This window comes from Grammomys surdaster, unplaced genomic scaffold (genome assembly GCF_004785775.1).
Source record: "Grammomys surdaster isolate TR1022 unplaced genomic scaffold, NIH_TR_1.0 125951, whole genome shotgun sequence".
Classification (NCBI taxonomy): Eukaryota; Metazoa; Chordata; class Mammalia; order Rodentia; family Muridae; genus Grammomys; species Grammomys surdaster.
In genome coordinates, this window is record NW_021620772.1 from 2919816 (window position 1) to 2946072 (window position 26257).

Here is a 26257-nt window from a genome sequence, read left to right on the forward strand (position 1 = left end):
TCTCTCTCTCTCTCTCTCTCTCTCTCTCTCTCTCTCTCTCTCTCTCTTCTTTTCTTTCTCTCTCTCTTAGTTTTCAAACAACAAGGAGAAAGGTGGAGCAAGTGGTTTTCCTTCAAACCACTCTCTCAGTAGTTTAGTTTAGTAAGTTATTTAAAATATAGAACTATTTCTAACATCACTCCTGGCCTGTTTTAGGAAAGCACACCTCCAGAAGCATCCTCTTCCTCAATTCTATTCCGTGCCCTGGACTCATTCATTCATTCATTCAGTCAGTCAGTCAGTCAGTCGTACAATGTATATGTGAATGCCAACACTTAGAATGGTAGTGACTAATGATACGAATGTCCTTGTCCATGGCCAGTAGCTCTTCTAATTTCTACCAATAAGTATTACTTATTCAATATATAAGAAAACTTTAGGCAGACACCATTCTTATGCTAAGAATCATTTTTAGGCTCTAAGAACTGTTCCAAAATTCCAGGACACATTAAATTGTACCTCGTTTCCCTTCATTTTATTCAATAAGTATTCACTGAGGAGAACCAGATACAGTAGACATTACGCAAGTCTCCTTTCTTTTTGCAGGGGTCATAAGTAACCAGATTCAAATAATACAAAGAAGTTCCACAGTAACATGTGACCCTTCCCTTGGTCCCTTCTCCCTCATAGACTCCCTGTCCTTACCATGATTGAGCTGAGCTCCCTGAGCTTGTGAATACTATGCTTTGGGGTACTGTATGTCTCCAGTCTTTACCAAGAACAATAATGCCTCTTGGCTTGTCATTCTGAGTCCACGGGAATAGATTTTGACCGTGTGATACTGATAACACGTCATTGGTATCACATGCATGTCTATTCAACCCTGTTGGCAACAGGCTGCTCTCGTAAGTTAAAGCTTTGAGAGCCTCATAGCTTTTCACCCTCTCCCTGATGCTCATCTCTTCCCCTCATCTACTTAGAACCGACTTCAGGAAAGATGAATTAAGTGCTGAGAGTTTAGGGAGGCAGAGATGGTCCTCAAAGGAAGGAGGAGGTTTTAAAGAAGTTGAGGCCAGAGTTCAGTGGCCTCCTCTTCCATTGGCCTCCTCACCTATAATATTCTGACCCCTGTTGCATACAAGAGCTTCGATCTTCTGAGCAGTCACACGAATGTTTCACACTCACATTTTGCTATGGCTTCAGTTCTTATACTAGGTTTTCCCGACAACATCGCATCTACTTTATCATAGACCACAGTTCTAATCAAAGAATGTTTATGTGGACATTTATTTAGCATCTGTCCTTACTCTGGATTTTAGAGTCACAAAAAGATCGAATGGATGGTTCTTGTCACTAGCTCAGATGTAAGTCAGTTCCTTTCACGCTGTGCTCAGAAGCACTGGTTTAGTGAATGGGTGAGGTCATTAACTAACTTGCATCTATGAATCTTCTGGTCCTCACACTCTTCCCTATCCAGCTTGGGTTCCATGGTTCATAACTCTAGACTTCTGTACTGTTCTCTATTCCCTGCCCTTTACAGATTCCAACCCGGGAAACATGCAGCTATTCACCATTCCTGGCTACAGTATCACCATGCTACTGCCAGAGTCAATGGGAAGACGGGACAAATTGGTTCTGCACAAAACACCGTTCTCTCTCCTCTGCTCGGCACTCTATCTTATTACTCTGGTCATCTCTTATCCTCCATATAAACTTAAACTCCAATTATCTCAGCCCATTGATTGCTCTGTCCTGCCCTCGTTTTCAGCGAATACCTTACCCCTTCTTATACAGAGAAAGACAAAAGCCATCGGATGAAAGTTTCTCATGTTACCTCAAACCCTATCAGCTCATCTTTCCTTTCCTGCCTCCCACCTCAGAACTGCATTCTCTCTTCACTTCATTGAATAGTTCTCTAGCAAGCTCTCCTAATTATCTCCCCAGCGTTCCTGGTCACCTCCAGAGCTCTGTTGGCCACCTCCATTAGCGTTTTCATAATGTTAGACTGCCTCAAACTCTTTCAAAGTGTCCCTGGATCTATAAAAGCTTTCATGCTCCGCCCTCCAGTGCTTTCACTTGCATCCACAACTCAGTGACATGACTGTTTGTACAAACCCAACCTCTGAGTTCTTACTGCTCTGTGCTCAGTCTCCGACCTCCACTTCTTTAAAACCTCCTCCTTACTTTGAGGACCACATCTCTCCCTTTCTAAACTCTCAGCATTTAATTCATCTTTCCTAAAGTCAGTCCAAGTAGACGAGGGGAAGAGATGAGCATCAGGGAGAGGGTGAAAGCTATGAGGCTCTCAAAGCTTTAAGTTACGAGAGCAGCCTGCTGCCAGTTTTGAGAAAGATGTTTTCTACATAGTCCATGTAGATCTCCAACTCTTAGTGTTGGGATTGCAGATATGTGTCCCAACTTAGGACTAGGTCCTCCTTTTTTCAGTCATTTCATGACTGCTAGAGCTGGGCTTAACTAAAGTCCCTGTGTATCTTCTTAGCTACAGAGAGATGATTATTCAGGGTCAGGACTACCATTCCTAGAGTCTGCAGGGTTCACAGCACCAAGCCCGGGTGTTTGATTGAACACATTTTTCTGTTTCATTTCTTTTCCTGGCCCAAGCTATACAGTTAGCTTTGTGAATGTCTGTTTCAATCTCCCAAATCTAACAGCAGTGTGCATGGAAACTTCTGACACCAGACTGGCTGTGCTTTACTTTCTGAGAGGGGTCTCTCTGTCCTAGAGGACTTATACTTAATTCTCATGCTTTAGACTCTATTTTAAAAATCAAATTTCCATTAAATCTGGAAGGATTCAGAATAAACCATTCCTTATTCCCCAAGCTGGCTGCATCTCAGAGTAGGTATCTGAACTTTGTCATACTGCCACAGTTTGTAGACAACTCTCTGAGGAAGGCTTTTGACACGCCTAAAGAAAGGGAACTCAGGCAGGAGGATGATGTCCCTGCCAGGTAACACTAGGCAGCTTGTCAGTTGTTGTGCTCCAGTTGGAAGATGGAGGTGGTGTATCACCAACAGAGAGTGCAGGGGGCATCTGTCTGTAAACGATTCCCTTCCTGGCTGCCTTACCAGTTTCTGCTTATACAATGCAGGCAGCTTGGGGGAGCCATATTGTCCCTATAAGCTCATAACACATGGACAAATGATTAAAAACACATGGAAAACAGCTCCGCAGCTAAGCTGTAATTCAGATGGGACGGAAAATCAACTTGCAAAGCTTTCAGCTGACTCAGGGCCAAGTGTAGGACAGAATGTAGGAGGAGTTGCCAAAAGAAAGGAAAGTTGTATGTGTGTGTTGGGGGTGCAAATCATGAATCAGAAACCTAAAACAATGACGCCTTGTATTGACAGCCCTTCTCCGAGGCTCTCCAAAAGCAGGCACCAGAATCAACTCTTTGAAAATATTAAAACCTTCATTTCATGAAAGGTTTTGGACAGATTTATATTTTCTACCCTCTATAAATAAAAGTTGGCTTTACTATCTTGGCAACACCTATGCAGAAACATAATCTTAAGTATCTTTAACATAAATATTAAAATATTACACATAATATTACCTCTAGGTGTGGGAATTAAGTAACAAGATGGCAGGAGACAAACTCTGTGTGTGTGTGTGTGTGTGTAAAAACATTGACAATAAAATGGAAAAAATGGAGCAAACCTGGCTGTATTTATGCTCCTTGCTTGAGCCTGGGCCCCAGGCTGACCATAAATGTAGGCAGGCTAAGATACCTTTACACAAAGTTCAGCTTAACTTAATGCAAAACCCTAAGAAGGCTTATTGTGTCTGGTCATTAAATGACCTGGATTCTGCTGGGTAGAAAAGCAATGGGTGAAAGCATTTACTGGGAGGCTTTCCCTGCTGGTCCTTACTGTTAATTAGCTTCTGCCCTGAGTGCTTTCTCACTCCTGAGTAGGCCCAACCACTCTTCTTTCCACGTGTAGCCCCATTTAGATCATTATTGATTTGATGCATGATTCATAAACATATCCTTCTTGATACATGCAGCAAATGTGTGCCTAATTGCCAAATGCTGAAGGAAATTTCAATAATGTGGCTTCAGAAGCCATTCTTAGGAAGTAGCTCTCACCCAACATTAGCACAGCACACACTCTATTCTGTCAGATGAGACATCATGCCTTCATTTAGTTCTTATTAGAATGGAATTTGTACATCGTAGTTCTTGTCTGAAAGCAAGGCATCCTGGGACTTCAAAGTTCGTAGTCATCTGGATATCTCCTAAAAACAGTTCCACATTGAACACAAATGCCTTTAACACATGAGAAAGTTACCACTTGTGATATAGAACCTTAAAACGCCAGTTCTCACCCTCTACTTCCTCCTCCCCGCTGCAGTTAGTCAGTGGTGTGATTCTGAGAATAATTATGCTAAGTGAAAGAGAATGGCAAAAATAGTAGAGTGCATATGTAGTCCATTTATAGAAAATTCTAGAAGTTATAAGCCAATCTACAGTGACAGAAAGTTGATCAGGTATTACCTTAAGATGGGAGAAGCAAACTGGAAAGATCAGGAGAGTGCAAAGGGACACAGGAAACTTTTGAAAGAGGTGGATTTAGTGTGTGTGTGTGTGTATGTGTGTATGTGTGTGTATGCGTGCGCGTGTATGTTCGCACGCACGCTCTAACTGCATGTACACCCTCGTGCCAGAAGAAGGCATCAGATCACATTATAGATAGTTGTGAGTCACCATGTGGTTCCTGAGAATTGAACTCATGACCTCTGGAAGAGCAGCAGCCAGTGCTCTTAACCATCTCTCAAGTCCTGTATTTACTATCTTAATTATAAGAAATGACATAAGAATATTATGCCAAATGATATATGTAGATATATAGTTTATTATTTGTCAATTATAAACAGTGACAATAAAGTTTCTTAAAGAGAAAAAAATGCAGGTGTGGTGGCACATGCCTGCAATTCTAGCACTTGAGAGGTAGAAACAGGAGGATCAAGAGTTCAAGGACATCCTTGGGTCCACAAGGAATTCTGGGCTATCTTGGACCACATAAGATCCTTTCTTAAAACACACACACACACAAAAGAGAGAGAGGGAGGGAGGGGGAGAGAGAGAGACAGAGAGAGAGACAGAGAGACAGAGAGACAGAGAGACAGAGAGAGAGACAGAGAGACAGAGAGACAGAGAGGGAGACAGAGAGACAGAGAGACAGAGAGACAGAGACAGAGATGGAGGGACAAAGGGAGAAGAAGAAAGTCCTTCATAAATATAGACAAAAGCTTCTAAAAATAATCCTCTGACCAATTCAAACCCAACAACAAATGCAAACAGATAACACTTCTCAACCAAGACATTGCTAAAAGAATGAAAGGACAAGCCAAGAATTGGAAGAAAACATTTCATTATGCAGAGTAAAGCTGAATTTTTTGTTTTATTTTGTTTTTTTGTTTTTCGAGACAGGGTTTCTCTGTGTAGCCCTGGCTGTCCTGGAACTCACTCTGTAGACCAGGCTGGCCTCAAACTCAGAAACCCGCCTGCCTCTGCCTCACAAGTGCTGGGATTAAAGGCGTGTGCCAACACCGCCCGATTAAATTTTTTTTTAATGGTGCAGGAATTTGAACAGATATTTCCCTAAAGATCTGTAGATGGCAAATACACACATGAAGAAATAATAATAATACCATTAGTCACCTGGCAAACCTCAATTCACCCCACAGTGTGGTAGAACTACCAGCTTCGTGGAAGCAGACCTCCATGGTAAGTGCTGGTGAGCACCTGGAAGGGCTGAAGTACTTGGACTCTTCTGGTGGAAACAGAAAATGGTGTAACCACTTTGGAAAACAATTTTGTGGTTTCTTAGAAGCAGACGCTATACAACAATGATCCGGCCATTGTACTACTAGGTATTTGTATAAGGGAAGAGATAGCATTATACCCATCCAGGGACTAACACGTGAATGTTTGCTGCAGTTTTATTTGTAAGAGCCCCAACGATAAACTCCATGTCCCATACATGTCCACTGTTGTGTGAACAAGTAAACAAGCCATGTGGGTGTCTTTATGAGCTTTTGAGGTAACACAGATTAGAGAAGTTTGAGCTATGCCTTCAAATGCTCCATCTATGTTAGGATTTCTTCCAGTTGTCTGTGTGTTTTACTGAGCTTTAGGAGTTTGTGCTTTCAGAGTGTCCATTCCATTTAGATTGTTGTGTTTATGCTACTGAACTATCCCTGATAGTCCCCGTTATTGTAAGAATAGCTGTAATACGCTAAGAACACCTTAAGGCTGCTACTGACCCATTCCTGGTATTAGTAATCTGTATCTTCCTGATCTGTCTGGCTAGAGCTTTACAGAACTTTTTTTGAAGCATCATTTTGGTTTCGGTGATATCACCTACTACTCTCTACTATTCTTCCTTGTTTTTCTTATAGTGCTGGGAATGGAACCCTAGACCTTTCGCACTTCAGAGAAGCCCTCTACCACAGAGCCTTTGGACTTGTAAGCCATGGTTTTATCACATAGCACGGGTCAGCCTTGAACTTGGACTCCTGCCTCTGCTTCTGTGTACCTCTGCTCCTGACATTCCTTGGTGTTCTAGTGTGACATTTGTTACCTCCTTACTTCTACCTCCTCCTCATTTACTTTTCTTCTTTTGAGACAAGGTCTCACAATGGAGTCCTTGCTGACCTGGAACTTGCTATGGATATTAGGCTGCCTCCTGAGACCAGAGATGAAAGGCAAGCATGTGCCACCACATCCAGCTATTCCTTCTTATAAAGGTAGAAGTGGGTTGTTGGGTGAAGATCTATGTACTTTTTAGTATAAGATCTTACTATTACAAAATTTCCCCTAAGTACTGTCTTAATGACATCCCACAAATGTTGATATATTTTCAATTTTATCCAGATCAAAATATTTATAAATTTCATTTTTAAAATTTTATTCATAACATACACATTAAAGAAGTATACAGTGTAGTGAGTAAACACTCAGAGAATCTTCCAGAAACATCTTTGTCACTGATTCCTAATTTAATTCCAATATATCTAGGGGACATATTCTGCTGGGCTGGAAAAATCCACAGATATTGTGTGTTTATGCCCTAACACTTTGTCCTGGTAAGTGTTTCACATGCACTTAAAGATAAATTTCAGTATTTCTAGATACTTCCAGAAATCTCAGTTACATTGTTGCAGTGACCAGCTATGAGATTCTGCATCCTGGTTGATTTCCTCACTGCTCATTCTATTGACTTTAAAGAAAAGGGTATTGACATGTCTGCCTGTGAAGACAGATCTGTCCACTTCTTTCCCTTCTGTCAGCCTTTGCTTTGTGTACTTCTCAACTTTGTTACCAAATGCATGTATGTTTCCGATCACAAGGTTCCACTACTGATCTATCCCTTAGCATTATAAACCAATCTTCATTTTCCTTGGCAATATTCTTTGCTCTAAAATTTATGCTGGCTGACATTAATGCAGCCACTCCAACCTTGACTAGGTTTAAGGTGGCAGATCTCTTTCAGCTCTTCTACTTCATGTGGATTTGCGTATTTATATTAAAAGTATGTTTCTTATAAGCAGTATGTAGTTCAGTCTTAACGTGATTTTTCTATACAGTGAGTTGAGCCAGGCTGCCCTTTGAAGGCCAAAATGCAGTGGGGAGAGGTGTGGGGGGAGAGAAAGGTGGACCCAGGCAGCACTCCCTGGAAAGTATTGCAGGTTACCATGAGGCCACTAATGGAAGTGTTGGTTGATCTTTGTTCCTTTCTGTCTTAAGATAAACGGCATTTTATTTCCTAGCGGAGTATAGGGCCTATAAAAGCTGTTCAAAATGAACAGTTCTGTGTAAGTTATGAGGATAGTATATTCATTTCCTGAACAAACCTACTCTAAAGGCTTGTAAAATTAATTTCATGAAAATCATGGTGTTCTGGATGTTACCGACATCCAGACACACTCTGCTATTAGTGGCGGTTCTTGGCCATGATTGATGGGGAGGGAGGAGAAGACCAGTGAGGCAATGCTGCCAATTTAAAACTATGTCAAATTTAGCATTCCTTGCCTGTGAACCAATGATACAAACAAGCAAACAAAATCCGGGTGAGCGTCAGGCATAAAAGGGAAGGTGTTTCTGAGTAAGGCAGATAAACACACAGCAGAGCCAACATCCCATTTCCAGCCTTTACGAATGAATTTTATCTGGAGACTTTTCATAGCACTTCACAGTTTGAAATTCATCAACGTAAAGTATTCTTTCTGGTGCTGGGGATAAGGTCAGTGGCAGAGTACTTACTTAGTATGTGCTGGTTTTAATTTCAACAAATTAACCTCAACAAATTATAAAATAAAGCTTCCACTGCAATCATTTTTAGTGTATTCACTGGATTGTGTAATCATCACCAAGACCTAATCCCAGAGTATTTCCAACTCCTCAAAAGAAAATTCTATACCTATGGCGAGTCAGTTTCAAGCCCTCGATTTCTCGACACCTTAAAAACTTCGGATCCACTTTGGATTTATAAATTTGCCTGTTCTGGGCACTTCATATAAGTAGGATCATGTAACATATGGTTTAGGGTGTGTCTTTCATAAATTTTATAACATTATTCAAAAATATTGTGCTAGAATACAATAAACCACCTGAATATTACTATTGAAAGTGATTCAGCCTACCATTTGTGTATGTTTGTGTATAGAGACCAGTGTGTGTGTGTGTGTGTGTGTGTGTGTGTGTGTGTGTGTGTGTGTACAGGCCACTGTGTTTGTATATGTGTATGCATGTGTGTGCATAGAGGCCAGTGTGTATGTCTGTGTGTGTCTGACTGTATCTGTGTGTGCATGTGTGCATAGAGGTCAGTGTGTGTCTTTGTATCACTCTGTGTGTGTGTGTGTATAGAGGCCAGTGTGTGTGTGGAAGGGTGTATGTACCTAGAAGCTAGTATATGTGTGTGTGTGTGGTGAGTGCATAATGGCCCTAGCTGACCTTTCATTTGGACCTGATCTTATCCATTAGACTAGGTGGGCCAGAGTGCCCTGGGGACATCCCAGTTTCCACCCCCTCCCAGCACTAAGATTATAAGTCCCAACACTGGATTGTGACATGAGTGCTGGTGAAGAACATGCATGATCTCAGTATGTTCTAGATAAACATAGCAAACATGTTACTCATTGAACTATGTCCCCATCCTGCTGACATCATTTCTAAGCTGTCAGTCCTGATGCTGCTTTTTTCACTCTGTAGACCAGAGCAAGAAACTCTCACTTCAGGGGACCTCATTGTTCTCTTCTGTAAAATGGGAGTAACGGATAAGATGATATCAGAGATATCGCTTTAAATTCTGTTGCTCCAGAAATCTATGGTAGAGACACAAACTATCTATTGTTTAGGGAGAAAAGCTAGAACAAATAAACTAAATTTTAAAATCTTCATTCTCATCTCCTTCGTGGGGGCATGAATTCAGAAGTACACAGCCTTTATGATAAGTTTTGGGAATGAAGATCCATTTCTTAATCTGGAGAGAGCACCACAGAAATGGGCCTGAGCGTTAGCCCGAGTGTGCTTCCCTCCTAGTCTGAAAAGAGATGACGTAATAGCCAAGTTCCATGACAACTTCCTTTCCGGTCAAAAGCTCTCCAGGTCAACTGGGCAGTGGTGGTGCACACTTTTAATCCCAGCTTTCTAGAGGCAGAGGATGGTAGATCTCTGTATTTGAGGCCAGCCTGTTCTACAGAGCGAGTTCCAGGGCAACCAAGGCTACAGGAAGAAACCCTGTCTTGAAAAACAAAAAAAACAAAACCAAAAAACAAAAATGTTCTCCAGGCTTTAAAGCTTCTAGAAACTTGCATCTACGCTCTGTAATATCTTACACTACTCAGTGCTTTAGCTCTAGATTTTTATGACAATGCCGGGTGTCTGCTGCATATTCAACACCACTGAACAATGCTACTATATGATGCATGGAAGCTAATAACTAATAGCTAGTCTTATTAAAAAAGAAAGCCTCCTTAAGATACAAACCGATGGCAACACATGGCTCTAATCACAGCACTTGGGGGACTGAGGCAGGCGCATCGTGAGCTTAAGGACAGTCTCAGCCACACAGTGAAAGGCTGTCTTGAAAAAGCAAAGTGACATCAATTAGATGATATCTGCGAGGCCCAATGAAGAATGTAAAAGATGACAAACGAAAGGTACAGAAGCTGAGAATTAGACATGTTTATTTTATTGGCTTTGACACAACACTAGATACAGTGCATTTGATATGCTACTTCACTACAGAAATTAGTCAGCACCAGTTGATGATTTAAATTACATAGAACCACAGTGTTCATTAAGATACGTGCATATTTGGGCTGTATTAAAAATAAACTAAACTAGAAATACAAATAAATGTTGCTCAGTTTGTTTTTACCACTCCAGGGAAGAGGAGGAAGTGATTAGTGCCAGCTTTTAAGATATATCTTCAGTAAACATATACTATGCATTCTTTAAAGATCAAATATCAGAACAAAATTGAGAAGTTCTATACCATTGAGCTGCATGTATGTTCTTGCATGTAGGAAGCTCCTGAGTGGGCATTCAAGTTACAGGGGAAGGGCTGGTGATAGTCAGACCTCTCCTGTATGTTCTTCTTGGTTATTTGCACCTCCAGCCTGTCCTACTTGACCCTGACAGTCAGGTCATGCCATGTCCAGAAACTAAGCTTGCCTGAACTAGTGTGTTCTTCCAATCACTTAGACCTGATTTCTTATTTTGACAACACTTTCATGATCCAGAAAAATTCAAGATGGTCTCTTCTTAATTGATATAAACCCCAAACCATTCCCTAGGCTAACTGCTTGCAATTACGGCCAAGCCATTTTCAGTGCAGGAAAGTCTAATAAACTGGCCATGCCACCCAGGTTGAGCATGGTTGGCGTAGTTCTATATTTCCAGCTTTAACGGAAAAGAATGAATAGCTTTAGAATGAATTCCTCACTATCTGAACTGGAGAACTCCACCCTCTTTCCTGCACTCTGCATCCCACTAGCTCTGCAGAGTGCAGAAGCTAGTAGATTATGAGGAACTTGGCTGGGGCTGGAGTGGAGGAAGGATTTGGCCTGTTTGGGCTAAACACTAAAGGATCCTTATGTTCCACAGGCCTTTGCGTTTACTGTCTACAGACGTCTCCAAGCCTCTGAGCTAAGAGCACCCGGCTCTGCAATTACATCTGGATTTCAGCAAGAGACAGAATGTCTGAGTCTTATCCTAACCTCCTTAGGTAAAAATTTCTATGAACCGAAACTTTGATAAATGAGCAGCAATGAAGCAAGCCTGTCATGTTTTATATCCAGAAACTGGAACGACTTTCTTAAGCCATTTTTAGTGTCTATAACACTCGAGATATTATTATTCTATTTAAAAAGTCTGCCCTAAAGCTCTAGTCTACTTGAACACCTCATTTAATTCTAAAGTTACACTGGTGCTCATATGACAAGTTATATTTGGCACAGCTGTATTTTTTAGAGATTATGAAAAGAAAAATTTTAATAAACATTTCAAAAAGGACGTTCTAACTTCCCATAATTAACCCTGGGTTCCAGAAGGGATTGTTGAGAGACACACAGCATGCTTCATTGCTACAAAAATGTTTCACTCAACTGAGTTTATAAATTAATAAGGCACCTTCTATTAGAGAATCTAATTAGCAGAGTATCTCTGCAAATATTATGGATTTAAAGGCTCAAAGTCACATCAAAATCCTTTCCAAGAGTGTGGTGTGGACTTTCAAAGGGTCTGTTTCCAGTATTTGAAAAGTTCATGAGGGAGCTTCCGAGGGAATGGCATTTTTATTCTGTATGTCAACCAAACTCATATACACTCCTTATTCCATATAGCCTTTAAAATGCTTGGCAACCTAGTAAATAGAGATGAAGATACTACTTCAAAGTTCACATGATCTTGGAAGATAGGAAAACCCAATATTTAGTCAAGGATTGGCACAATGCCATAATTGTATTGGAATGTAGCATGTCTCATGAATGGAATGGTTTGATTTCCTTAGTGGAGGCAGGACCCTGCCTGCATCTGAGTTCTCAAAGAGAGGCAGGCCTCTGACCCTACCTCATTAGACCTATGCAGCTGAGCATCCTCCTGAAAGACCCCTCCATTCAAAACAACCCCTTTGTCTACACATAGCCTCTGGGTTTAAGTTCACATTTAAAGGACCTAAGAAAACCAACCAGTCTTTGGCATTTGACCTTGGTTTAATGGATCTGCAGGACTAGATCACTCAGACTCTGTAGTAGAAGCACCAGCAATGCCGATCTTTCTGGATGAATTAATTTGAGGTCTACAGACAAAAGCATTTAAGGTCCATGGAAATTTGTACTTCCTGAAAGTCGGCATAGGAAAGAGTCTGAATCTTCCAGAAGAAGCAAATATTATAGCCTATAATACTGCAGACATTTACCTAGAAAAAAATATTGAGACGCAGAAGTTGTATCTCATCTTGAAAGGCACATTCATACAGTCATCTCCCTGGGACTGGTGATCTAGCTCCCAGATTTACTTGACAAACTCACAAAGACATACCCAGCCAGGCACAACGATGCATTGCAATACTCATAGATCTTTAAGTAGATAGATGAGAAATCACAGGTCACATTCAGAGCTTCCTTGAGCACACAAAATTGTGAGCCTTGCCTCTGCTACAGTTCTTTGACTGCCATTGTCCTCTTTTCTGAACCAAAATGCAGTTCTTCCCATGTTTCGGGTGCTGAGGGGGCCCTCTCCTCCAGCTGGTGAAAGCAACAGGCTCACCTCCAATCCACTCCCAGCGGCCAGTTCGCACTTGGTTCTTCAAGCCTAATGTGAGCCAAGAGAATATGACGACAAATATTTTTATTCCATTTAAACACAGGTACCATGGCTGGCTTAACCCCCCTTTTTTTCCTGCTGCTCCTCTCAGAACTGGTAGGAAACTGATTTCTTTATACCAGCTAGGCAAGTGCTCTACCACTGGGTTAGATTCCCTCCTCTGCTGTGTTATTGTTTGCTTTTTGGGTATGGTGTTACTAAATCCCTCAGTTAGTGTTGAACACATTGTCCTCCTACTTCAGACCCTGCCTAGTTGTAATTACAGGTGCAGACCACCAGACCTGCCTTGGCTTATGGTACTAAGCAGAGTTATGAGTGAATATGACTTCTAGTTCTAGAATCAAGAAGATTTGAGGACAAAATAGGACACAACTAAGAATGTTAGACTTTGGAGGCAAGCAGATTCTGCCCTCTTTGGGTAGGTTACTCAACCTTTCTGAGTTTTAGTTTTCTCATCTAAAGAATGAGCATAAAAAGAGTATGCATAGTTTTGTTGAAGATTAAAGATGATAGCCCATGTAAAATTCTTACCATAGGCGAAGAACTGTAGGCAACTAAAGAATGCTGAGAGTGGGAGAAATAGTCTTTCATGGGGAAAAATCCCTCAACTGGTTATTCAATACCAACTAGTCAAACCTGAATTCATATACATATAAGTAACAGTGTATGGACTGAATAGGTTTATTTATATATTCAAGAATATGCATACATATGTATATGTACATATTTATAATAATATATACAATTAAAGAAATAGAGGCCATGAATTTGAGAATGAGCAAGTCAGGGACAGGGAATGTTATGCAGTGGTTCTCAACACTCCTAATCCTGCTACTCTGTAATACAGCTCCTTATGTTGTGGTGACTCCCAACCATAAAATTATTTTGTTGTATTTTATAACTGTAATTTTGCTACTGTTATGAATTATAATGTAAACATCTGTGTTTTCCAGCATTCCTAGGTGACCCCTGTGAAAGGGTTATTCAACCCTGAAAGGGGTTGCAACCCACAAGTTGAGACCCACTATTAGAGGGAAGAAAGGGATGAGGGGAATTATGTAATTATATTTTAAGATTAAAAAAACCTTTTAACATATCTTGGTGTCTACTTAATGGCCACTACTATTTTTTAAATTTATTTTTATTTTATGTATATACGTATGTTATTATTGTAAGTAATTTTGCTTACATGTAGGTCTGTGTATCATGTCTGTGGAGTGCCAAAAGAGGCCAAAAAAGGTATGAGATTCTCTGGAATTGGAGTTACAGATGGTTGTGAGCTGCCACGTGGGTTCTGTGAACCAAGCGTAGGTCCTCTGCAAGGACAGTGGTCTTAACCTGTTGAGTCATCCCTCCAGCTCCAGTGGCTGTTATTACCATACCTGTCCCGTACCCACAAAGCTCCTATCACAGGGAAACAGACATTGTGTCACCCATTATTCCTTGTTCCCATTCTTTAAAAGCCTTCATCTTCATATTCAGAAGTAGCTGATGACATATCATTTCTTGTCTGGAGCTTAACACGCTTCAATCTGCTACAATTCCAATAAAAATCAGCCTTTTTTCTCGTTTCTGCTCTACTCCCACTGGCAATTTCTGAAAATTAGACTCGAATGTTGTAAGTATCTGTAACATTTGCTTAAAGAAGTGTTCTCTCTACTTCTCATAACAGAATTTTAAAAAAGAAAAAAGTGTGGGAGAACTCTCTGTGATCGCAGAATAGTCTGACATCTTGTCACTCAGATTTAACTGTGACAACCATTCTGGCCACCAGCATGCTGCCTTCTCCCACTGCCATTTCAGTCAGAAACACCCTGACCTCCACTGGATTACTTCCCTGGATTATGGATCAGATCACGTGTGCTTTTGTGAACACAAAGCTTTAGAATCATTATGGACATACAGAAATTATGCTCCAGATTAACTCAATACTCTACGACCATGTCTGGATAAACGTGTTCAGTCCGTACACCATCTAAAGACCCAATGAAACTTACAGAAAAAAATTGAGAATCAAAGACTAGCATTATAATTGTTATCCCAAATACATTGCCTCTCAAAGACAGTAGTGGAAACATTGAATCAGATGCACCTTGAGAATTCTGTCTCAGAAGGAACTTGTAAAAATTTGTTATAACTGTCCAAAATTAGAGAAAATATTAGAAATTTGAAAAATCAAGGAATAAAATTCAAGGTATCTGTATTGTTTGTTAGAAGTAAACCAGTTTCAACTTTAGCATGTAGCTATAATCTATCTATCTATCTATCTATCTATCTATCTGTCTGTCTGTCTATCTATCTATCTATCCATCTATCCATCCAACTTGCACATAAATTTCTTTTTTATTCAAAATTATTCGATGCTTTATATAGCTAGGAATTCTTCCTTTTCACTTAGTACCTGATCACAAATGCAATGCACTATATCTTGCTATAATATATAATTGTTTAGTCAATTAATATACACACAAGACATTTTGTTACAGCTTTACTAGATAATATAAGAATAAATAATAACTTCACCTTCACATAGGTATGTTGTAATATAATTTTCTCTCTAGCTATTTCTAAATATTTTAATTTTAGAAATGCCATGTGTTGAAATTTTTATGTCAGTCTGACCATATCCCTAATTATGTCTTTTACATAGAAGTCCAAGAATGAAACTACTCTGCCCAAAAGCCAAACATTTAAAGTGATCTTTTTCCCCCTAGGTTGCTAAGAATTGAACTCAGGGTTTTGCATGTGCTCAGTACATGCCCTGTCGCTGAGCCGTACTCCAGGCCTTCCGATGGTTTTAACTGACTGACCATCTTACTACTGCATGTTATCATAAGTTACAATCACTTGGCCAACGGGAAGGAGTGATGGGCATCAGTTTGTTGTGCTTGTGTGCTTGCTTCCTGCTCAGAAGAATGCAAATACTTGCCTATCCAGAAGGGCTTTCTTCCACTGATAGCCCATAGCCACTGCATATGCCTCCTGGAGAATACGGTCACAAGGTTGCTCTGGTGCCTGCACATACACAAATGAAAATAGGAATCTCAGCAACTCACTGTTTACATTGCTGCTCATATGATGTGCGTAACAGAAATACAAAGAAAACTATTAAGTATGTAGAAAAAGCTTTTCCAAGATTTTAACATTCTAGCTTAGGTTTGATGGCCTATGGGGTAGGGGATGGACAACACCAAGTAAACAGTTATGTTATATATGGGTTCTATTTATATCATAGTTCAAGGCAATTAGAATATTTTCTTGGAAATTAACAACTGTCTGCTTGTAAAGACTATTTAGATCAATTACTTCATATCAAAATATTATGAAGAATATCATCCTGTTTCTCCTCCTTCTTGGAGACAGGGTCTCATGTAGCCCAGGCTAGCCCCAAACTCCACACATAGCTTGAATTTCTGACCCTCCTACAGGAAAAAAAAAAATTAGCTGGTATGAATTTGACAGTCATCCACATAATTTGATTAGTAAGTTACCCCAATTTTCTTCACAGATAATATGACTTGAGGGAGGTCTAAATTTTGAGGTTGGTGTGTTTACTTAAATATCCCCACAAATACGAGCCTTTCCCTGTCTCGTATGAAACTAGCTCTATTGTCAAACCTCATCCATTTCACAGAAGTTAGAGACTCTCTTCCTGACAGCATTCACCATTTTCCCTCAAAATAGAATTCTCTGTGAATCACACTGAAGCCATCTGAATTATCTCTGTAAGTAGCATTCTGTTATCTGACTTCCCCAGCGGAGCTTATTTAAAGCTCTCTAAAAGCAATCCGATAAAAACCAGCAGGTTATTTTCTTCTTGAAAAGAAACGGGTTCAAAGAGGAAGCAATGTATAACATCCGCCTCTAGCTCCGCAGCACAGTGTGCCCTGTAGATGTGCAGTTATTCCAATTGATAAAGTGAGGCGGGATGTCTTCTAAGTCTTCCTCTGACTTCCTCATGAGCACCACAGTACTCATGAACCACGCGCCACATAAGTGACAGAAGAGGAAATGCAATTCAAAAAAAAAAAAGTTAAGCTAAATGGCAAGAAAATAAAATCACGACGACCGTCCTGCCGGCTCGACATTTATTGACATGAAGACAAGTAGGGAAGAAAATGGCGACACAAAGCCAAACCATTGCTGAGCTAAACTTCATTCATTTTGCTTGTCTTTCCAAAATCTAGATATGTTTATCTGACCTATCATCTATAGTAACTATAATTTGTTTCTGAATGATTTTTCCCTCCACTAACACAGAATTTTTGCTGTTCTGTAATTCAACAGTGTTGTATAGGCCTCCTGAGGTCTGTAAGACTGATGGAGAGCTTCAGGCTGCTGGATTTGGGCTTTATGACTTGTTTTTGACATCTTTATTTACTGCTGGCTCATGTCTGACAATCATAGCAGCTACAAGAGACATTTCATATCCAGTGTGGGCGTCCTGTGCACTCTGGGCTTGGGACACATAATCTTTGGCTTGTATTCAATAGCTTGGGCTATCTCATCCCTGTAGATGCTGGACTAAGAATGGGAGAGATGGGGTCCATTTCCTGCCTCCCTGATAATTTTCTTACTTATCACCGCCAACCTCACAGTCATCACCAGGATGAATATAGGAGGTTCATTCCTGGATACTTAGCTTCTCCCTTGCTTGAAAGTTTTTGAAACTGTCCTTAAAACAGACTTTGTAAAATGTATTTATTTTAATTGCTTAAATACAACTCTAGTTTTCTGTTTAACTCTACAAAAAGCAAGAATTACCCCCTTGCCAAAATAATAATAAATAAATAAACAAATAAAGCAGAAAAATAGCTGCTTCTTATCTGGGTGAAATATCAAAGCAATAATTCACAAAACAAATGTTTTGGCATATGTATGACGGTTTTGAGTAAAAAGAAAATTGCTGTTCATTTTGCTCAAAGACTTATAAAATATGGTAGATACTATCTATATTGACATGTGTGTTTATAGATGTAAAATTGAAATATATAGGTAACACATACAAATAAAAACCCTGAAAACTCTAAAATGTGAAGGCTGTCGAAGTCCTGGATCAGAAACAGAAGCTTTACTTTTTCTGGGTATAAAAACAAACATCTATTTCTTCAAAAGGTTTAGGATGAGTACTGATATTTCAGGGCAACTCTTTAAGGCCAGGCCAGCAGGGGTTGCAGACTCTCCTGTGGGACAGGGAAATGGCGTCATAGATAATGATCTATACTAATAGAATTACCAAATGTACAATGACTGCCTTAGGAAATGAGCAGATGAGATTACAATATGTAAATTCAAGAAATGCCTAATCTAGCAGTCTGGCTCCTTTGGGTTAGAAAAATAATAAAACACCAATGGGGAGGCACAGAGATGGGAGATAACAACTGAGCTGAGTGGGTAATCTGATTAGGGACAAGGGATAACATACAATTTACTGTTCTCATTGAAACACGGGCATTGTAAATGACCCTCTGGAAATAAAAAAAAAAAAATCAGACACATACCGTGGGGAACTCAAGGAAACAGCACAGTATAAAATAACGGTCCCTCAAGCCCAATCAAAACACAGTCTGTACGTGTACTAATTCTAACCGTGGAATCTAAAGCCATCGACTAAAATATCTAATGACAAAGCAGAGCTTCAAGTTACAAAACTTTAACTTCACGAAAAGGATTGACAATCCCTAGAGAAATACCCGTTTTCAAGCCAACAAGACCGGTGAACACGATAAAAACGGTCCAGAAAGTATTGGATGATAGAAGCAGGAGACCCCTGGGCATGACTGAAGCATGCCGAATGGCAGAGCAGTAGTCGGGATTCAGAGACAAGTTGTGCTGAAGAGGAGTCTTACTACCACCAAATATTCTTCCTGGAATCATATAATTTGTTTCACTATCCCAGTGGCCTTTTAAAAAGTGACTTCCACTAGTGTGTACATCTAAATCATTCTCCTTGTCCTTCGGGAAGCAGATGCATGCTCACAATACCACGCAAATGCAGCCAAATGAAATACTTAATGTGTCAACTAAAATGAACGTTTCTATCGATGCCTGACATGTCACATGACCTTACACACCCTAGCATATCATCAAAGAGGGTGTCTGATAAACTGTTTAGTTTCCTAGTCAACAAGGCAAATAAATAATGTGCAACTTGAGTTTGTTTTATTGCTAGTTAGTTGCTTTCTTAAAGTATGTTACTAAAACAATTCCTGGAGAAAAAGTGTACTAAATAACTTGGAACTTAGAACAGCAGTGGTTCTAGAGCTTTTGATCACATTTGATCTGAGAGCTGTGCTCACTCTGATGTGCCCCCTTGAAGCACCAGGGGAGATGAACAGTTTTCAGGACAAAAGTATTCCTTTTACAGTATTTCCAAATGTCAATCACGTTCTGCTATATGTAATCAACAGATACTGCTGGAAACTTGTATTTATAGCCAGAGGAATCCTTAACTGGACTTACAGTAAGATATGAACCTAGTAAGTGCTAAATCTAGACTTTTAAATTCAGAAACATTTACCTTCTTAATAGAGCTTTATGAGAAGGAGATGTGGGAAAGAAATGACCTGAAAGTCTATGACATTACCAGCATAAAATGCATCTTGCCATGAAAGACAAGTGTACTGAGCTATGGTGTCAATTCCCTAATGAATGAGGAATTAGTTAGGCATTGGGTTGTGAGGTCAATACTACAGAACAGTATTTAAAGGTATGACTTACTTTAAAGTCTAGACTCTATTCCAGAACAAAAAGTTAAAACATGAATCTATAAACTCAAAACGTGATTACACTTTCGGTTTTCCCTGCAAGGGTTAGCCACATTCAATTTTAAATTTTTATTTCTTTGCTGTGAGAGTGATACAAGACTTTAAAATACACGATGTTGAAGGCTTGTGATAGATTTGCCTAACACAAATTTAAAATAGCCACACTTATCGGTGCATATGTAGTGAGAAATACCCTAGGCTTTGAGCTCTTTGGGAAGTGTACTAGAAACGCCCTTTCACTTTCCTTGATTAGATGACAATGAACAACTGATTTTGCTTCCTTAGACGTGTCTTACAATCTATAAGTTGTGGGTATTGATACTGGCTTCCCTCACGGAAGTGATGGATTGTGACAGAATTCTATAAACGACAGAGTATAATATGCAAGTAAGGTGTCACTGGAGAGGCAGCACAGAACTGGGTCAGGCTAGCTAGGTCAGGGTGATGGTGCTTAACCCAAATTGCAGATGAAGTCTTAGGTTAAATGCATGAGGAAGGAGGCAGACCTTTAATTTCAGCCTGTGTTTATGATGATCATGAGTAGACCAGAGAATATTAATAGAATTATGATGGAACTCCCCGTAACTAGAAGGCTGCTAACCAGTTAAAGTCAGCTGTAATAAAATGTATCAATACAATAAAAAACTTTAAAGGTATTGGAAGACTGACAGGATTATCAACAGGAAGGCATCAACAGGGCTAGTCTAAAGGGGCAGGATTTTAAAACAAGGATTTGTAACACTGAGACATTAGAAGATCAGGATTTGAGAACCAATAGTATAAATAGATATTGGAATAAAAATCACCTGGCTACCTTTCACCAAGATCTTTGTATGGATGCAGAGACAATTCCCAGTGCATGACTCCTTTATTTTCTCACAGTATTAGCAACCAAGGAGAGTCTGGAGTATAGCTCAATGATAGTAGAGTGTACGGCCATAACTGATCAAGCTCTGGGTTTCCTCTCCAACACAATGAAAATGAACAAATAAATGTTCAAACAGAAAAGGGAAAGGTAATCATGAGTGTTTGGGAGAAGCACAATCTATAAAGTGATGGATATACAAGCACAGGAACCTGAGTTTGGACTCCCAGAAGCAAGCTGGGCACAGTGGAGCATGCCTCTAATCCCAGTGCTAGGAAGATAGACCAGTGGGTATTGGGCATTCACTGGCCAGCAAGTCTGAATCAGTGACCTCAGGGTTCAGTGATAGACCATACCTTAAAAAAATTAAAAAATAAAAACTAAGATAGTGACTGAGGAAGAACCGTAACCTGACCTCCAGCCTCCAGAGCCAAACCTAAAAAGCTCCACCCTCACCCCAACCCCCACCCACAGAACGGAAGAAACTAATTTTCTTTACAACTAACCCTGAAAGCTTGCTGAGGGCAGACTTTAGCGTCCTTTGGGAATCATTGGGAGGAAGTGACTGAAGTCAGTGGTCAAGCTCTAACCATTGAGAGTCAGCCACAGTTGGAAGATGAACCAATAAAGCTGCTTTCGAGATTAAAGTTGGGAAGTTTTGTTTGTCCGTATTTTACCAAGAAATCCCCACACTATGACCCTGATATCCACCACTGCTGGGCACATCTACTGCCCTCCCTTTGCAAGTAGAGACATTCTCCTTTCTCTTGGCTAAGCATCGAAGCATCCTTCTCTTGGCTAGCCTAGACACCTTTTTGGTTAACACTCCAGATCTCTCAAGGAGCAAAAGGCAAGAAAACTATAACCGCCCTAGCCTGCTGTGCCCTAGCTCAATGGTTCTTAACCTGAGGGTTGAAGCCCCTTTTGGCATCAAATGACCCTGTCTTAGGGGTCACCTAAGAACATCTGCAGATCAGATAGTTACATTATGATTCATAATTGTAGCAAAGTTAGAGTTTAGGAAGAAGCAACGAAAATAATTTTATAGTTAGAGGTCATCACAATATGAGGAACTGTATTAGGGGTTGAAAACATTAGTAAGGCTGAGAACCACTGCCCTAGGATGAACTTCAAATAGATGTAGGCTATCTGGTTGTTTTAGTAAAAGAATGTCTCATTTATTCTCCAGCATGCAGCATTGTGGCAACAAATAAAGTTAATCAATACTAATTTTAAAAGTTCTAAATATCTGGATTTGTATGACATTACCAACTTACCAATAACCGCCCCAAAAGTACTGATTAACCTCTGCCATGACTCTATTTACAGTTAAAATGTAAAATACACCAGTGGGAAAAAATGTGGTTGACCTTCCTAGGTTTTAAATACTTTATTTTCCTTAAAAAAAAAAAAAAGTCTATACGAAAGGCAGGCTGGGTGAGGAGGCTGAGACAGGCAAGTCGAACCATGATGTAGAGGCTAGCCTGGGCAGCACAGCGAGACTTGTCTCAAAAACTGAAACAAAACAAAACAAAAACCAACTAGGTAAGTTTACAAATAATGAAGAGATGATTAAATATTTAACTTGGTGGATTTTGACAAAGGTATTACATCCATCTAATAACTATGTAGACGAAGACAAAGACCCTTCCCATCCCTTCTACGTGGACAACTCTTGGGGTTGTTTCTAGTTCTCTGACTATCTATGGTGAAACTCTTTATGATCGAAGCAGCATAGACTAGACTCTCCTACACATAAACACGGAATCACGTAATGTGCATTCTCTTGTGTAAAGCTGTATACCTTCTGTATGTTATTTATCCATAATTTACCCACAGTGTTGGAAGTTTCAGAGGTTCAGTCCATATGTATATAAATGTGTTATCTCAGTGATGGAGAAAATAGCCAACACTTTTATAAAACCAGTAACAAAAATGACCCTCATCATTATCATTCATTATATGTATCTTCTCGCACATGTTTTAATCTCTTGGTGAGGTACCTAGGTGCAGAATAACTAAGTTACAGGATTTGTAACAATGAGCTTTATTAAAAACTGTCAGACATTCCCACAAGGTAGACACCCCATTGGGTGGTGCCATGTGTAACAATCCATAAGAATTATCTTTACCCTTACCCTTGTCAATGCTGGTCTTACAATTTTATGATTTTTAATCATTTATAAGTATAAGTGGTTTTCATTTTCACTTACTCACTTTCTCTAATGATGTTAGGATCCTTTTTAATTACTTCGGAACCTACTGTCTCTTTTTCTTGTGAGGCTCCTAAGTCACTTATAAGATTTTGAGGTAGTTGCATATACGCTATGTGTGCACTGATACACACATGCTACTCCATGTATGTAAGGGTCAGAGGACAAGGCTGTGGAGTTGGTTCTCTCCATCTTTTCACGAGTCATCAGGTTTTTCTTGCTGAGCTACCTCATCAGCCTCATTTGCTCGTATTTCAGCTATATTTTTGTGATGAATTTATAGGAGCTTTATCTCATATTCTAGAGCTTTATCAGATATGTGGTGTAAGAACAGCTTTTTCTGAATGTGGTTTCCCCTTTCATTTTCTTAATGGTATCTTTTGATGAGGCCATCCTTTTAAATATGATAAGATCAATATTAAAGATATGATCAATATTAAACTAGAAATTACTGTAGTCTCAATTTCAACAAGAATGCATATTAGTGTAATTGCATTGTTTGGATAATATCCAGGTTATCAAATAAAAAGGTTGGTCAAGGATTGCAACATGTGCATTTTTAAATTCCTTCTGATCAGATGAATTTTGTTGTCATTATCTGACCACAAGTCATCTTTTATTGACTGTTACCCAATGAGCCTTTGTCCTACTTGCCTGGCTTTATGGGCATCAGTGCTTCCTACACTGCCAGAGGCTGGATGCCAAGGCCTCTCATTACCAGATATTTTAAAAATCAATGGGCACGGATGTCTGTCATTTGAAGAGGGGACAAAGAGACATGAGAAAATATCAGAACCTACCGTGCTAAGTTCTTTAAATTTTTCTTTAAAAGATGGAGATAAACGGAAACAGAAAAGAATGTGGCACCAGTACAGCCATAACAGAAAAGACCTTAGCAGACAGAAATATCATTGTCAGCCACAAATCCACTCCAAACTACAAACTTCCCTTAGGATCCTTAGTCAAAGCTGGACAGTAGATATTTAATACTTATTCAATGACTTATGCAGGCCTACAGTTCCATATGAAAATAAGAAAAACGGCAGGTGTGTGTGATGTAGGGTCCCTTACTGTTCTCTGCAAGCTCGGGTGGCTGTGGTCCAGGTGCCTTTCTGTCTTGTGATCAAGATATGACAGTAGCCGGAATGAAGAAGCCATCCAGCTGGGCAGGCTCTGTCCTCCAGCCCCTGAAAAACAGTTGTGCGTGTTCACACCTGAATGGACTTGATAATCTGGAGGTAGCCTCAGCAGAGCAGAGGCAGCCATAGCTATAATTTCCCATCTTAGGAGAGAAATGACTTCCCACTGAAAGGACCACCTCAGTCAGAAATGGTTCAATTATATACCACTGAGATTCTGATAATTAAACAAAATCAACTGATCTAATACGATATTTTGGATCTTATTGTTGTTGTTGTTGTTGTTTTCCCAGACAGGGTTTCTCTGTGTAGTTCTGGCTGTTCTGGAACTCACTCTATAGACCAGGCTGGCTTGGAACTCAGAGATCCACCTGCCTCTGATGGAATTCAAAACAGCTACCACCACGGCCTGGCTTTATACTTTGGATCTTAAAACGTCACTTTGCGCCATTTTTCCCTCATGACTTTCTAGGTATAATAAGAAAAGACATTCCCACCTTGGTTTGGGGGCTCCAGGCTTTCCAGGAGATCCCATCACATTGATACAATCTGTGGGTGCTTTCTTCAAAATGAAAGAGTCCCTTTAATTCCACAGAACAGTTCTTTGGAAACAAGGGTGGCAGACCCTGTGGAGAAGAATGGCAGAGTAGAATTAATTTCATGTAAGCTGATAGCAGCTTCCTTCCTTGGGTCTTCATCTACAGGGTAGCATCTGTGTCAAGTAAACTATCCCCAAACTTGGGGTCCATTTTGTGAACGAAGTGTGTTTATGGCCCAGGGAACAGCTTGCTGGAAGGCAAACAGGAAGGAAGGAAGATTTCCATACCTGTCTGAGAAAGTGTGAGTCAGTTGTGGATTCCACCTTATCAGCTAGAGGCACCTCTGCCACCTTGATTGTCCTCTGTGGCTGACTAATGAGGGATATTTTGTCCTTCCGTTTGTGAGCTGAGAATCTGTCACCCTCTAGTTTCAAGGAAACTATACCATGATACTTGAGGAAAGCAACAAACAAAAACAATGAAAGAAAAATAAGCACTGAGAGGACAAACCTTTTAATAATAAATGATAACAACAACAACAATAATAATATAATGAGCATTTCAAAGACAGTGTCAAAGCAAAGAGACAAACAAAAGGATTTTTCTTAATCACCCAATCTTCTAAAAGAAACTTTTTCAGAAAAAAAAGTCAGATAAATAGACAAAGAGGAAAATATCGTAGTATCACTACTGTGAAAATATCTATGAACTTAAGACATTTAACAGTTCTCTGTGCTTACATTGTAGATGGTGTCTGTTCCATTTCTACAAACAGAGGATGGAAGAACCTAAAAGCAACAAAAGAAAATATTGTACAAAGCTGACTTAAAAAGCAATTAGCAGTATGTTTTAGTAAAAAGAATATTTCATGAGTTTTTTGTTTTTTATGCTAGGTTCAATAGAATTTTTTAAACCATGTCTAATCACATCTCGCTGGTATGCTGATTTCTGAATCCACTGTACTGGCTGGACAGAAGAGGTGGCTTCAGTTTTCAGTGCATCTATAGCACAGAAAGATCCAGGAAAACACACACACATGTACACACAAGCATGCAATGCACACACATATGAGAGTGTGCCTTGTGGGAGTTATAGCTTCCACACCCAGAGGAGCCACTTAAATGCGATTCTGTTCTAGGACTGCTGATTGCTCCCTATCTATCTTGGTCATAAAAGGAACCAAAGCAGGATTCACATGGCTGAATGAATGTAGCTACCACTTCAATTGGCACAATTAGTGGAGTGGGTCAGTACCTTTTATTTGCACATAAAAGGTACTATACGACTCCACAAAGAACTCGTTATGAGAATCCAAACAGCTCTTCGCTCTCAGACACTTATCACACATCCCCACACATCCACTCCATCTCCATCCTTACTGATTTGCCATTCCCCTGGGTCATCAATTTCCTTTGAGAGAGGTCTATGAGATCAAAACCCTGAAGAGCATTTCCTTTGGTGAAAGATGGAGAAGGCCGCCTTTCCAGATGAGGAGAACCCGAAGTGGTGAGTGAGGATGACCCTGAGGGCAACGGATGCCAACGGCCCTTCCCCCACGTGCTGTGCTTGCTTTGGTTGAAGGAATTTGAAGGATGGCACCGTCCTGGAGGCATGCAAGATGGCAGGCGATCAGTATACTACACAAACACATAAGCGATGGCATTGACACAGTCCCTGGAACAGCTTGTCATTAAACCTAGACGGATGAATTTCCCACCAGATGTTGCCTTTTTCCCATTTGCCAGAAACTCCCTCTCTCTTCATCAGTTTCCACCTGGGACAGCGGTATCCTTCTGCACATGGACGGGGTGATTATAAAGTCATGAAATCCATCCCACAAATCAGAGAGGAAAATCATCGTCATGGTTTGATAATCATTCCAGACACTTAGGAAGCCGG

General features: G+C 40.0%; 1 protein-coding gene across 1 annotated transcript in view; it reads right to left on the reverse strand.

Moving 5' to 3' along the window:
• Positions 1-10177: 10177 nt before the first annotated feature.
• Frem1 (FRAS1 related extracellular matrix 1) overlaps positions 10178-26257 on the reverse strand; it is a 148672-nt gene continuing 132592 nt past the window's right edge. The window contains exons 31-37 of the mRNA XM_028753636.1: positions 25738-25961; positions 25099-25146; positions 24646-24810; positions 24317-24445; positions 23752-23867; positions 15765-15850; positions 10178-12823 (exon numbers count right to left, since the gene is read on the reverse strand). Of these exons, the coding sequence (XP_028609469.1) occupies positions 12624-12823; positions 15765-15850; positions 23752-23867; positions 24317-24445; positions 24646-24810; positions 25099-25146; positions 25738-25961 (968 nt within the window). The 3' untranslated portion in view covers positions 10178-12623. The remainder of the gene's footprint in view (positions 12824-15764; positions 15851-23751; positions 23868-24316; positions 24446-24645; positions 24811-25098; positions 25147-25737; positions 25962-26257) is intronic.